The sequence below is a fragment of the Dipodomys merriami genome, unplaced genomic scaffold (assembly GCF_024711535.1).
Source record: "Dipodomys merriami isolate MVZ:Mamm:240054 unplaced genomic scaffold, mDipMer1.0.p SCAF_2, whole genome shotgun sequence".
Classification (NCBI taxonomy): domain Eukaryota; kingdom Metazoa; phylum Chordata; class Mammalia; order Rodentia; family Heteromyidae; genus Dipodomys; species Dipodomys merriami.
Window position 1 is genome coordinate 81,418,429 of NW_027203381.1, and position 12,642 is coordinate 81,431,070.

Below are 12,642 nucleotides of genomic sequence, written 5' to 3' on the forward strand. Positions count from 1 at the left end.
CTTGATAGTTACCAATTTCACATCACTACCCCTCTCTCTCATTTCCAATTGCAGATCAAAATGCTTGAGAGGCATCACAATTAAAATACCTCCAAAAAATGATTTGGTTGATCAATCACTTCACTATCCTTTCCTATTCATTCATTCAAGAAATCTGAATTCATTCATATCTAACTTACTCTTTCTCATTCACAGTATCTAAACATGTAATCTACTTCTCAGATCTATTCCTCCCTTAACCTAGCTGTCATTTGCCCTGAAATTCTCTCCTTATGAACCCTTTTTGCCTCTGGCTAGTATTCAATGCTTCATTAAATACATGCATACTTAGCTACAAGAGCTATACAATAATCTCAGATCACAAAGTGGACACAAAAGCTTGCTTCAAGCTGGCCTCCATGGGCTCACATCTACCGAATAAGCTACTTAGGAAGATGAGACCTAAAGGATCAAGGTTTCAAGTTCACTCAGGCAGAAAAGTCTGTGACATTCCATTCTAATCAAACAACAAAATGCCAGACTAGAAATGTGGTAGAGCACCAGCCATGAACAAGAAGTCCAAGTGAGTGTATGAAGCTCTGAGTTCAAGCTCTAATATTAAAAAAAAAAAAAAATTTAAAGCTTGCTTTAAGTTTCAAAGCTTCTCACTGCTGTGGACTTGGAATGTGGTAGTACATACCTATAATCCCAGTACTCTTAAGAGGCCTTTAATAAAGGATCTCCAGCTCAAATCAAAACTGGGGATAGGCCATGTGCCCACCTACTGAGAAAATAGCATAAATAAAACAAAAACATGACTTCCCTGTATAAAACTTACGCTTGAACACTAATTCCTTCTACAGAGACGTCATCTAGTAGTCATTATATCTTATAATGATCCTTCTTAATTTTCCCTCACAAATGGAAACCTAAATTTTCCTTCAAGATTAAGACAGAAAATTTTCATCTCTTTAAGTCAGTCTCTATCCCTAGGGAAACTGTTCCCTCTTCTATGATCTCATGGGACATTTTCATAGAATTTTTATAGAGAGCCCTATACTGTGATTTAATTTTCACAGCAACTCTATGAAAGAAATAGCCAATAAAAAAGACTGAAGAAAAAATGGATCTACCATATAGAGAGGGAAATACATGCTAATTCAGATCTCCTGACAATTGAATTTCACATTTCTTGGGGTTTAGATTATAAAAAAAAAAAAGAAGAAGAAAGTCTGAATTTCTTAAAAGCAAAAATTCCAAGAAATCTATCACAGACCTTTGTATATAGAGATACTTAGTGTTTTTAAAAAAAAATGTCTCTTCCCCTGCTTTCACTATATTTGATGTCAGTATAACTTGTGGAGGAGATGGGGAAAAACCAGTTGTTTAAGGATACAGGTGGACCTGTTGCAACAATGAGAAATACAAGTTGTCAGGTCCAAAACGAGCTTTACAACGTCAGTGGGGGGGGGGGGGGGAAGGGGGGAAGGAGAAGGATTGGGATTGGAGGGGAGGGGGGAGGCTGGGAAGGGATGTGAAGGGTAAACAAAGGAGGAGGCTGCAATGCTTGGTAAGAAATGTACGCATTATCCTGCGCATGTAATTGTAACTCCTCTGTACAGTATGTTCACAAATAAAATTAAATTAAAAAAAATGTCTCTTTCCTATTTGAAGTAACCATGTATAATCCAACTGGATTCTGGTCTTAAAAGATAGTAGTTCCAAATTTCATCTCTTCTCATTAGCTTTCTTGACTTTTCCAGAACTTAGTGATCTTTTTTTAAAGCTATATCATACTGATGTTACAAATGCCACACGTCTGTGTGTGTGTGTATATATATATATGCACATATACATCATGTATGCACATATATGTATCTATGTATTTGCACAAGTATTTTGATTTGTATGCGAGTAGTCTATGCTACTTATAAGCTTTAATGTAGCCCCCATGCCTTAGTCTACCGTGGTATTTGCTATATTACCTAGCATATGTATGGCTGGAACTCAATCATCTATGTTTTGATTAATGTTCAGTTATCTCCAATTTATTCTCAGTTCCATTTTCTAAGTATTTTATTTTTAGATGAGAGGTCAATTGTTGTGATTAACTAAACTTTACCATATTTTAATAATAAACATTTCTTGACAAAGTCCTGAAATTTAAGTTCACAGGTCAAGTATTCTAACCTTTCACAGGAGAAAAATCTACATACAGAATGACTATTTAAGATGACTGTAGAGGGCAGCAAAGCAACAGTAGTATCCACAAAGAAAACCAAGTACTTGTCTTAGTTTACTTCAGATTTATTTTTGTATTTTAAGTCAGGATTAAAGCTTTTTGAGGACAGGAGATTTTTTGGGAATGTAACAAACAAACTTCACACCCTATACATGCATTTTCACTCCCAACTGTAAAGATAACAAAAATATCACTCAAATCCATATAGATATAGACAGACAAATATAGGTTAAAAACTAAGTTTGAGAAGTGATGTCTGGCTTCAAAATAGCCATCATAATTGTTCACTCTTCAACAATCTTAACTTTGAAAATGTTTTCTCTCAGAAAACTTAAAACAATCCTTTCTTTTTAGTTTTATTTTCTTAAATACAGAAAAGAAAGTTGATAGCCTAATAATTGGTTTTATCTCCTGCTAAGAAAAATAGATGTTTTCATTAGTATTACTAATTCTAGTCATGATATGTTTTACTGTGATTTAAAAATGCCAATCAATTGTTAATCTACAACACCAAATTTTAAAAATTTCTGGACAATATATTAATAAATAACAAAAAAGCAGAAGGTAATATTTTAATATTGAAGTTCATTGTGTCTAAAAACCTAAGCAAACTGTATTATTAAGATAATTCATTATCATAACACTGCTTCCAGGAATAGGAATGCTACTATAAAAGTTGAACAAAGTAGAACTGCAGATTTAAGAATGGCTTCATTAACATAAACATGAGTAGCGAAAAATGACAATGTTCTAGCTCCATAAACTTAACAAGGAAAGAAGTATTATCCAGGTACCATCTCCCACCTGAATGTCTTCCAAAACAAATGAATAAGAGAAATTAAGAACCATTTTTTATAATTTTGCACTTAAAGGAGTTAGCATAATTCTAAGCCAGTTTTAAAACTAAGCAGTTTATGATCTTAGCATTAAATTGAACTTTACAGTCATGAGTGGTTATCATTAATTTAAATCAAATTAGTAAGACTGAGTTCATACTGATGGGACTTTGGTAAAATGAATTTTAAACTAGATCAAAGGAAGTATAACTAAATTTAAATTTTTATTATCTTCAAAATACTCTAACATGTTAATGTTAGAAAACGTATCTAATGTTTTCAAACACACAGAGTTGAAGCCCTAACTCTTTGCCCCTTGTGTGTTCATGTGGTATCTCAATAAGCACCACAGGCTTATTTTCACCACAAAACAAACTAGCTATTTTAGATTAACTCAGTTATTTCTAAAACTCAAGCCCACAGTAAGGTGCATAATATATTAGGTTAACATATATATCACAGAAGTACTCATATACTCTATATGATGGTTTAGATACCAGTAATTTTGCAATAACAAAAAAGACTTGCATTCTTCCTGAAAGGTCTAGGTCTATTGATAAAAACTTCAGATTAAAATTGGGTATGAAAATGGGGAATAAAGAGAAGAATAAAAATTTCTGTAAACAATAAAAATCACATGCGAACTAGTTCAGGTAACATCCTTAGGTCTATTAACCTTTTTGAGCTTCTACCTCAACTTTTAAAAATATGTATGTCTTTCAAGAAAGGAATATTATCAGACCATACCTCTTGAGGATGTATTTCCCAGAATTTCTGCAACATGGTAAGTACAAAATAAAAAAAAATCCTTCAAGTGAAAAATTGGTTAAAGAATTTCTTAGACCATAGTAAACTAGGCACACTGTGACTTTTCATTATGTTTCATTTTTCCCATTCCCAAATGTATTTAATCATGGTACTTCCTTCCAACAATATACCTTCTTAGTGTGTATAGAAACACTTTGACAAATACTGTTCTAAAACTAAAAGCATAAAATGTGCTTACTTTTTACAAGTAGGAAGGTAAGCCTTCAAGGATAAAGTCATTCTTCACCAAGCACTTCAGGACTTACTAGGTAAAAAGAGCAATGTAGCCTACTTTCAGAGGTAGCCAAAAGCCACAATGCACTTGACTATCAAGTGCTTAGGTGTGCCTAGTCTAAACTACAATCATCTCAACAAGTGTAAAACACCAACATCATTTGAAAAATGTACTATAAAATAAAATGTAAATTTGGTTATCCACATGTTAAAATTTCACTTTTACATTTTAATGTAACATTAGAAAAACAAAACCATGTAGCTTGAATTATATTCCTATCATACAAGGCTGGGTTAATCTAAACAATTTTGCTGTTAAACTCTTGAAATAAAGAAATCTGAACCAGGCACCAGTGGCTCTCATACCTATAATCCTCACTATTCAGAAAGCTTAGACTGGAGAATGGCAGTTCCAAGCTAGCCCAAAAACAAACAAAAAAAAAAAAAACACAACAAACCAAAAACAAAACCCAAGACACTCTAGCTCCAATATAACTTGCAAAAAGCAGAACTGGAGGAGTGGCTCAACTGGTAGAGCACTAGCAAGCAAGCAAGCAAGCAAGCTTACCACACAAACCTAGCATGCCTATACCCTAAGCTCAAACCCCAGTCCACAAAATCAATAAATAAATCAGTGTTCTACATGCCAAGCATATGAGGACAGATATGGGGCGTGAGGGGCGGAGTTAAGAGTGTAAGTGGTCACATCTGGTAAATCATACATTAAAAATGCTATAAAGAACTCATCAAGAAAAAGAAAATTATATGAGGTTGTTTCTCAAAATACAAATGCAAAAACTGTTAAACTGGTAAACACAAAAAGGACTCCGTTGTTTTAAAAAAGATTTCCTGGTAACTATGATTCAAAACTAGTACATTCTGCTTTTTTTTAACTATCTTAGAATTGTGATTATCCATTCCTTGTTAATTTACTGCTTCTAAGGAAACCTGGGCTGTGAATGTAATAAAATCTCTATTGGGTTTAGTAGCCTATTTAAAATAAGAACAAGACTGATTAGTTTTCAACTATTCAAAAAAAAACTAAGGGGCTAGGAAGGTGGCTCAGTGATAGAGCGCTTGCCTTGCATGCATGAGGCCCTGGGTTCCATTCCTCAGCACCACATAAGCAAAAAGAAAAAAGCCAGAAGTGGCGCTGTGGCTAGAGTGCTAGCCTTGAGCTGAAGAGCTGAGGGACAGCGCCCAGGCCCACAGTTCAGGCCCCACAACCAGACCCCCCCCCAAAAAAAAACTAAGATAAAAATACAATTATTATAACTTCTATCTACAGTCTCATGCATACATAGGATGTATAAACCTACAAATTATGAAGTGCTAAAAGCATACTGTCATTTCTTAGCTATTCACAGCATCATGGATCAAATTCTAGTTTATGAACATCTACACATAATGAAAGAGTTCTTCCTTCTTTTACTTAGTATAATGAATGGCTACTGATTAACAGGTTCGTACAAAATACTTCATACACCTAGGGTGTATAAAACAAGTAAAAATTAAAATCTAGTATAAATTAACGTTACTAAAATAAATAACAGTAACTGCAATATGGGTAATACATAGATTCACTAAATTTTAAACTGAAGACCTACATTGTAAATGAGCCACTTAGGGAAAAAAATTTGAAGTCTACCCTTGAAAAAGACTTGATACAAACTTTATTTAAAATAATAATTATGACCTAGTGTGGTAGTAAACTTTTGCAATTCCAGTTACTAGGGAAGCTGAGTTGATAGAATATCAGTTTGAAGTTAGTCCAGGCAAAAAGTGAGACTGTATTCAAAATAAGCCAAGCAGGGCAAAATATATGCCTGTTATCCTAGGAAAAGTAGAGGTAGAAGGATTAAAGGCCCAGGCAAAAGATCTACACAGTACCTAAAAAAGAAAAGAAAATATTAAAAGTGAAAGGACTATGGGTATAGCTCAACTGACAGAGCACTTGCCTAGCAAGTTGGAAGTTTTCCATTCAACCCTTAGTAACACCAAAATAAAAATGTTGGAAAATACAGTATTGATTCAACTATGTTAGAGCTTATTACAAACATAAAAATCATAAGCTAAATGAATTTCAAGAAAGAATGCCTCAAAACTTCTAAAGGAAAGTTTAAACAAAAATATACTAAATAGTAAAATTCACTGCAAACAATGGTCAATTTTTGGATCTGAATGATTAACACACAAGATTATCTTCACAGTTCCATCTGATATGTTATTGTATTTGTGCCTACGTTTATATACTAATGCACATGTTCCCCAAGTGATAACTTTTATGAAGACTTTAACAGATTACAAAATATACTACAGAAACATTATTTACTGACAAGCAAACTAAAGAATATGAAAATACTATTTTTAGCAAGGATGTCATTGCCTCTTTTTCACTGACTGTCAGATAACTGCAACACCTGACAAATTATATTTCTTAGCTATTCAGAAGCAAGATGCATATCAGTTGTTGAGTCACTAAAATTACAAATATATAAATACACCTAAGAATAGGTAATGTGTCTAATCCAAAATACTAAATGCTGCAAAAATCAAAAGCTTTGACAATACAATACCACAAATAGAAAATCACACACTATATGAATTACTTCACAGACAATATTATTAAAGACTGTATGAAATTACTTAGCCTCTTTAACCAAATATCAAGGAATTTTAAACTTAAAAAGACTGGCAGTTTGTCAATCTGTAAAATTGTCGTTTTGAAAGTTCAGTTTACCAGGCACTGGTGGTTCTCTCCTGTAATCACCGCTACTCAGGAGGCTGAGATCTGAGGATCATGGTTTGAAGCCAGTCTAAGTTGGAAAGCCCATGAGACTCTTACCTCCAGTTGACCATCAAAAGGGTCAGAAGCAGAATTGTGGCTGAAGTGGTAGAGCCTTGAGCACAAAAAGCTCAGCGGCAATGCCCAGATCCTAAGTTACAACCCCAGGACTGGTACCAAAAAATTAAATAAATAAATAAAAGTTTAATCTTAAACTAGAACGGTGATACTTGGCTATACTACCAACACTTAGGACACTGATGCAGAAAAGCCTGCCTGGGCTATGTAGTAAGATACTGTTTCCAAAAAGTTCAGCTTATCATGTAGGTGCTAGGTGCTGGTGACTAACACCTATAACCTGGCTGCTTGGAAGGCAAGGATCAGAAGGATCTAGTTTCAAAACTAGATAGGGCAAAACGTTGGGAGACTGGCTCAACCAATGACAAGAGTGTCTATCATCCCAGGTACGCAGGGAGTGAGATCAGGAGGACCAAGTTTCTAAGCCATCATCAAAACACCATCTCAATAGAAAACACTAGGCATGTTGGTGTCTACCTATCCTCACAGCTGTGTCAGGAAGTGTAAATAGTAAAGACTGGTTCAGACCAAGCTGAGCAAAAAGTGAGACTATCTCAAAAAATAACTAGCACGAAAAGGACTCAGGTTGTGGGCTTGACTTGTGAAGCATCTGCTTACGTGCTTAGCAAGTGCAACACCTTGAGTTCAAACCCAATACTGCCAAAAAAGAAAAGTTTTTCAAATAAGACAGTGTATACTCATGCTCAACACCAAATCTGACATGAACTGTACATAGCTTTCACAATGAGGTCTACCAGTATGAATAATACAACAAAATAACATGATAAAAAATAAACCATAGTTACAGTGAAGCTAAGTGTAAAACGCTTATTCAAAAATAGTAGCAAAAATGGTATATGAAAAAATAAGTATTCTGATTAATAAGCCACCAGAGTAGTCTTTTTAGAGCCTAAAAATGTTTTCAACTCTAAAATTGTGTCTACTGGAACATGAGTACATACCACATGCAGTAAATAGTACTATGAATGTTAATATTACTAATATTAATGGTTAGATCAACAAGTGGTTAGGGCAATAAGATGAAGCAAATTCTGTTTCCATCTTCCCTAAGCATCCCTAAATCACAAGTGTGCCCTACTCAAAGACTGAATTCTAAAATAGAAGTTGATGGAAAAAAAAAGGAACTTGCCATAAGTGTTCACAAATTAGGGTGTTATAACACTGTGAGCCAAATAAGGAAACTCTTTAAATGAGCAGGGCACAGTAACACAAGCTAGTGTCTATGTCTACAACTACCCGGGGGTTGACTCTAAACTCTAACACCTTCTCCAAGTCAACGTCCACTTGACTACAACTGCTTAAGATTTTAGGCTTTGTAAAATAATACATCCACCTTCTCTAATATCACACTTTTAGGGTTCCAAAAATCTTTCTTCCATGTGAAACCATGTATTTCTTCAAATAGTAACCAATGCTCATTTACACAGCCACTATGAAATCTACTGCAAATTCTATCTTCCACCACCTTGTCTCCCATGGCTTTTGTCCAACTACACAAGTGCAACTCTGTGGAGTTTCTTAACATAAACTGTAAGGACAGTAAAGTGTTAACACTTCCTCCAACTACCCTCCAATTCAACTGTGAGCAGATCTACAATCTTAATGGAACCTAAGAACAGCACAAAAATTCAATCTAGAATCTTTTATCCAAGGAGTAATAGATTAAGAACCTTGTCGTAGGACCAAACATCTGAGATGTGGTGTACTTTAAATAACATGCCCTTTATAATACTACACTCCATGTAAATCAGAAACTTTCATTATAGTTCTGAAAACGTGGTGGTGAATTGGAACAGGAAATTATCTGCCCATAAGGGGCACTCACTCACTGGGTCTCTTACCTCTGCCTCCTTCATAACCAACTACCCTGACTCACCAATAAGAGGAGCCTATCTTCTGAATCTCTCTACCCAATAAATTTGCACACATCTCTCCTTTTAGTCTGAGATTTCATGATCAGTCTTTGAGCAAGCCCACCTTTCTCACCAAGTAAGATATCTTGAATGAATAATGTTCTGCAGAATTTTGCTATTACCCAGATATTTAAGTCACCAAAGACTTGGTCTTCTTTTCCCAAATCACCACCCCGTCCACTGATTATCACCTATATTTCTCTTCCACGAAAAGGAGTCTCCCCCCCCCCCCTTTTACGTGTTCTTTAAAAGGTAGGCCTCAGCTCTCTCGGGGAACAGAACTTAACAAGAGACTACCTCCCAGACAGGACAAGAAAACTATTTCCCTCCCCCTCCCATCCAGTAATTTAAATTTAAAAAGGAAAAAGACTTGGGGAAAGCAGCCCCTGGCTATTTGGCTAAGAACCGTCAGGACCCGACTGGTGCCTTCACAACCAAGTATTTAAAAGATAAATCTCGGTCTTAGGGACAAAACAGAGCTTGTTAAAAAAATAATAATAATAAGGTAGCTAGAGATGTCCCACAATTGGAACCCAGCACCTCAGGGCTTGATCCAGAGAGATCCAAAAAATGTGGCCAGAGGACAAGGAAAGGAAAGAGAAGAAAGGAAAGGAAAGGAAAGGAAAGGAAAGGAAAGGAAAGGAAAGGAAAGGAAAGGAAAGGAAAGGAAAGAGAAGGAAAGGAAAGAGAAGGAAAGGAAAGAGAAGGAAAGGAAAGGAAAGGAAGAAAGGAAGAGAAAGCCAGCCAGCCGGGCAGTAGAGGATGCTGCAGAGGGTGGGTTAAGATGGAGCCTCCCCTCGGGTGGAAGGCCATGAGGGCTGGCCCCTGAGGCTTCGCTCCCGGGGGCTCGGATTCTTCAGGTCCCCAGGCTCACAGCTCAAGATTCGCGGGAGTGATGGGAACGGAAAGGAAAATGAAAAGAAAGAGAGGAAAAAGAGGCGGCAAACGTGCATCCCGGCATCTCAACTCCAAGCCCGAGTCCGCGCCCCGGCTCCCGCTCACCCCACCGGGGAAGTAACGGTCCCGGGGAGCCGGCGCCGAGCTCCGCGCACCGCCCGCCCCACCACCCCGCCCCGGGAGCCCCCCACCGCGGAGACCCGCGCGGCCCGGGGCCCGGGGTGGGGGAAGCGGGACGCCGGCGTCCGGCGCGGCGCTCGCCGGCTCGGCCCCCTTTCCCCGGCCTCGCCCCGGGGCGCGGCGAAAAGTTTCCAGCCAAAGTCCGCGGCACCCGCGGGTTCAGCCAACTGCCGAACCTAACTGCCTCCGCGCCCGGACGGCGGCCCGCGCCATCCCGCCCGGCCCGGCCCGGCCCGGCCCGGCCGCCGCACCCGGACCCGGGGTCTCGCCTTCCCCTCGCCCGCGCCGGCCTCCGCCGTTCACCTACCGCAGAGCCGAGAGAAGAGCAGCAGCGGGAAGAGCAGCAGCAGCAGCAGCGGCGGTGGCGTCGGGGCTGGCAGCAGCAGCCCGGCCCCGGGGGGAGAGGCGGAGGAAAGTTGTGCTTTGCCGCCTCCGGGACACAGCGGGGCCGGCCCCGGGGTCCGCGCCATCCCCCACCCTCCCCCCGGCTCGCCCACCCGCCCCCCGGCCGCCCCGGCCCCGGCGCCTCCGGCTCTGGGTGGCGGCAGCAGCAGCGGCCGCTGCGCGGCGGCGGTGGAAGGTCCGGCGCGCGTGTCCCCTAACTCCCAGCTCTTGCGCCGTCGCCGCCGGCTGACACTCTGCCGAGCGCTCGCGGATGCTTCGACTCCGCCGCCGCCGCCGACGCCACTGCCGAAGCTGAGGCGGGAGCCGCCCGCCGCCGCTGCCGCCGCCGCCGCTGCCACTCCCCTCCCCCCGCGGCACCCGCCCGCCTCCAACTCCTGGGAACTCGGAACGCACCACCCCGCCCTCGCGGGAGGGGGGGGAGAGGGAAAGAGAGCCGACCCTCGGAGCCGGCGCTGGGACTCGCCCGCCCTCCCTGGCAACTCGGGCAACCCCGTCTGATCCCGGGGTGCGAGCCGAATCCCTTCCTACAGACGCTCCTCCCCGCTGCAAAAAATACAAAAATAAAAAAAATAAAACCCCTTCATCCACTTTGATACCGGGGGTTTCTCCCCCCCCCCCCCCCAGGTTCGGGAAGGACAGGACAATCTGGAATAGGTTAGCTGGCCCCGCCCCTCACTCCGGCTTCGCGCCTCCCCCCCCTCCCGGCGTTTCCAATGGTCTCGCCCACTCCGCCCCTCGCGGGTCCCCGGCGTGGCCGGGGCGCAGACGGAGCCGCCAGGGCGGTGGGACGCGCGGGTCTCTCCGGAGCGGAGCGGCTTCTCCCGGTGGCGGGGCTTCCCGGAGGCGGTGTGGGGGAGCTAGGGGAAGGCCGGAGGAGGCTGCTCCTCCGTGGGGCCAGGCTAAAAGGTTCCAGGGTCGGGGAGCTGGACGCGCGCAGCCCGCGGCCGGACCCGTCGCCTCGCTCCTCGCCCGCCGGGGCGCTGGGGGACCCTGTGCAGCCACTTTCTCCTGGCAGCTCCCGGCGCCGCCGTGCACCCCGATCCCTCCTTTTTTGTGTTTGGTTTTGTTTGTCCTTCCCCTATTTCTCCCCCGTTTACCGAGGTCTGCACGGGTCTTTTTCCTGCTCCTCCTCTCTTGGAGGGCAGCAGCTGTTGGAAGGGTCGGCGAAGCCGGGTGAGGAGTTCGCCCTGCCCTGGCGTTCACTTCTCCCGGGCGGGCTGCCGGGCTTGTCCACGTCCCGCGCCGGACCTCCGGCCCCCAGAGGCCGTGGGTGTCCAGCCCCGATCCCCATGCCGACGCCTCTCCGAGGGCTTCCAGCGTGGTGGTGATGGGTTGTTTTGTTCTTGGATTTCTTTTTTTGGTCATTTGCATGTTCGCCCACGTGTCATTTTCTTTCTTGCAGAAAAGCGATCTCGGGGAAGGATTTAAACATTCGTAAAAGAGGAATGTCTGTGTGTGTGTGTGACCACCACCCTCCTCACCTCGCCACTACCCTCGCTGTCCACCTGTCCCGTGACGTCGCCCACGTGGCTTGACCTTGAAGCCCCCACTCGCTATTCTGCGGGGGTCCAGGGGAAAGGACAGCTTGAACTGTCCGTGGGGGGCGCATGTGGCAGAGGAGGAAGACGTCCAGTCCGGAGGCCTGACACCATTCACTGTCTGGAGGTCCTGGCCCATCTCCCTGGCATAGCCCCAGTGTGCTCCGTGCGACCAACGAGGCTCAGCCACGCAGAGATGAGCCTGTTGCAGCTACGCTACAGCTTGCCCAAAGCCAAGACCATGCAGTCCTCTGCTTTTAATTTCTAGTCCTCCCGCCTTCCCATCCACTGGGCTCCAAGGTTTGACTCACCTCCCAAGTGCCATGGCATTCTACCCCTCTCGAATGCATATCATCTTTTTTTTTTTTTTTTTCTGTCTCTGAGCTCTGGGTCTAGGACCTCTTTTTCTTCATCCCCTTGGTGTTCTCTCAGCCTCCCTTTGCCTCCCAGCCTCCCTCCCAGTCTGGCTTCCTGGGAAACCTGTCTCCTGACAGGCACTGCTTTCTGTCTCCTATCAGGATGCACTTATGAATAAACCTTGTCCTCTGCCGCTCAGGGAAATCCCCTGATGATGATAATAATTGACGAAATGTAGCTATTGTGACATTCCACTGTTGTGACATGCCAGGGCTGCGCTGACACCACCGGTTCCCTTGAGAAAAAAAAAAAAAGCTTCTATTTTCACATTCCCTAAACCTAATTTCACTGCTAAATTTAGACAGAGCCC

General features: G+C 42.5%; 1 protein-coding gene across 10 annotated transcripts in view; it reads right to left on the minus strand.

Moving 5' to 3' along the window:
* The window catches only part of Nectin3 (nectin cell adhesion molecule 3), an 84,573-nt gene extending 72,149 nt beyond the window's left edge, over window positions 1-12,424 (minus strand). For 4 of the 10 annotated variants that reach the window (XR_011373548.1, XR_011373547.1, XR_011373549.1 and 1 more), the window contains exons 1-2: window positions 12,227-12,405; window positions 11,475-11,788 (exon numbers count right to left, since the gene is read on the minus strand). Coding sequence is in view for 7 of the 10 variants with exons in the window: in XM_070030273.1 (XP_069886374.1) it covers window positions 11,475-11,788; window positions 12,227-12,240 (328 nt within the window). In the remaining 3 variants the exon portion in view is untranslated. Of the gene's footprint in view, window positions 1-10,279; window positions 10,662-11,474; window positions 11,789-12,226 lie in introns of those variants that run through there. The other 6 variants (XM_070030275.1, XM_070030278.1, XM_070030280.1 and 3 more) reach the window with 6 other exon arrangements.
* Window positions 12,425-12,642: the final 218 nt, after the last annotated feature.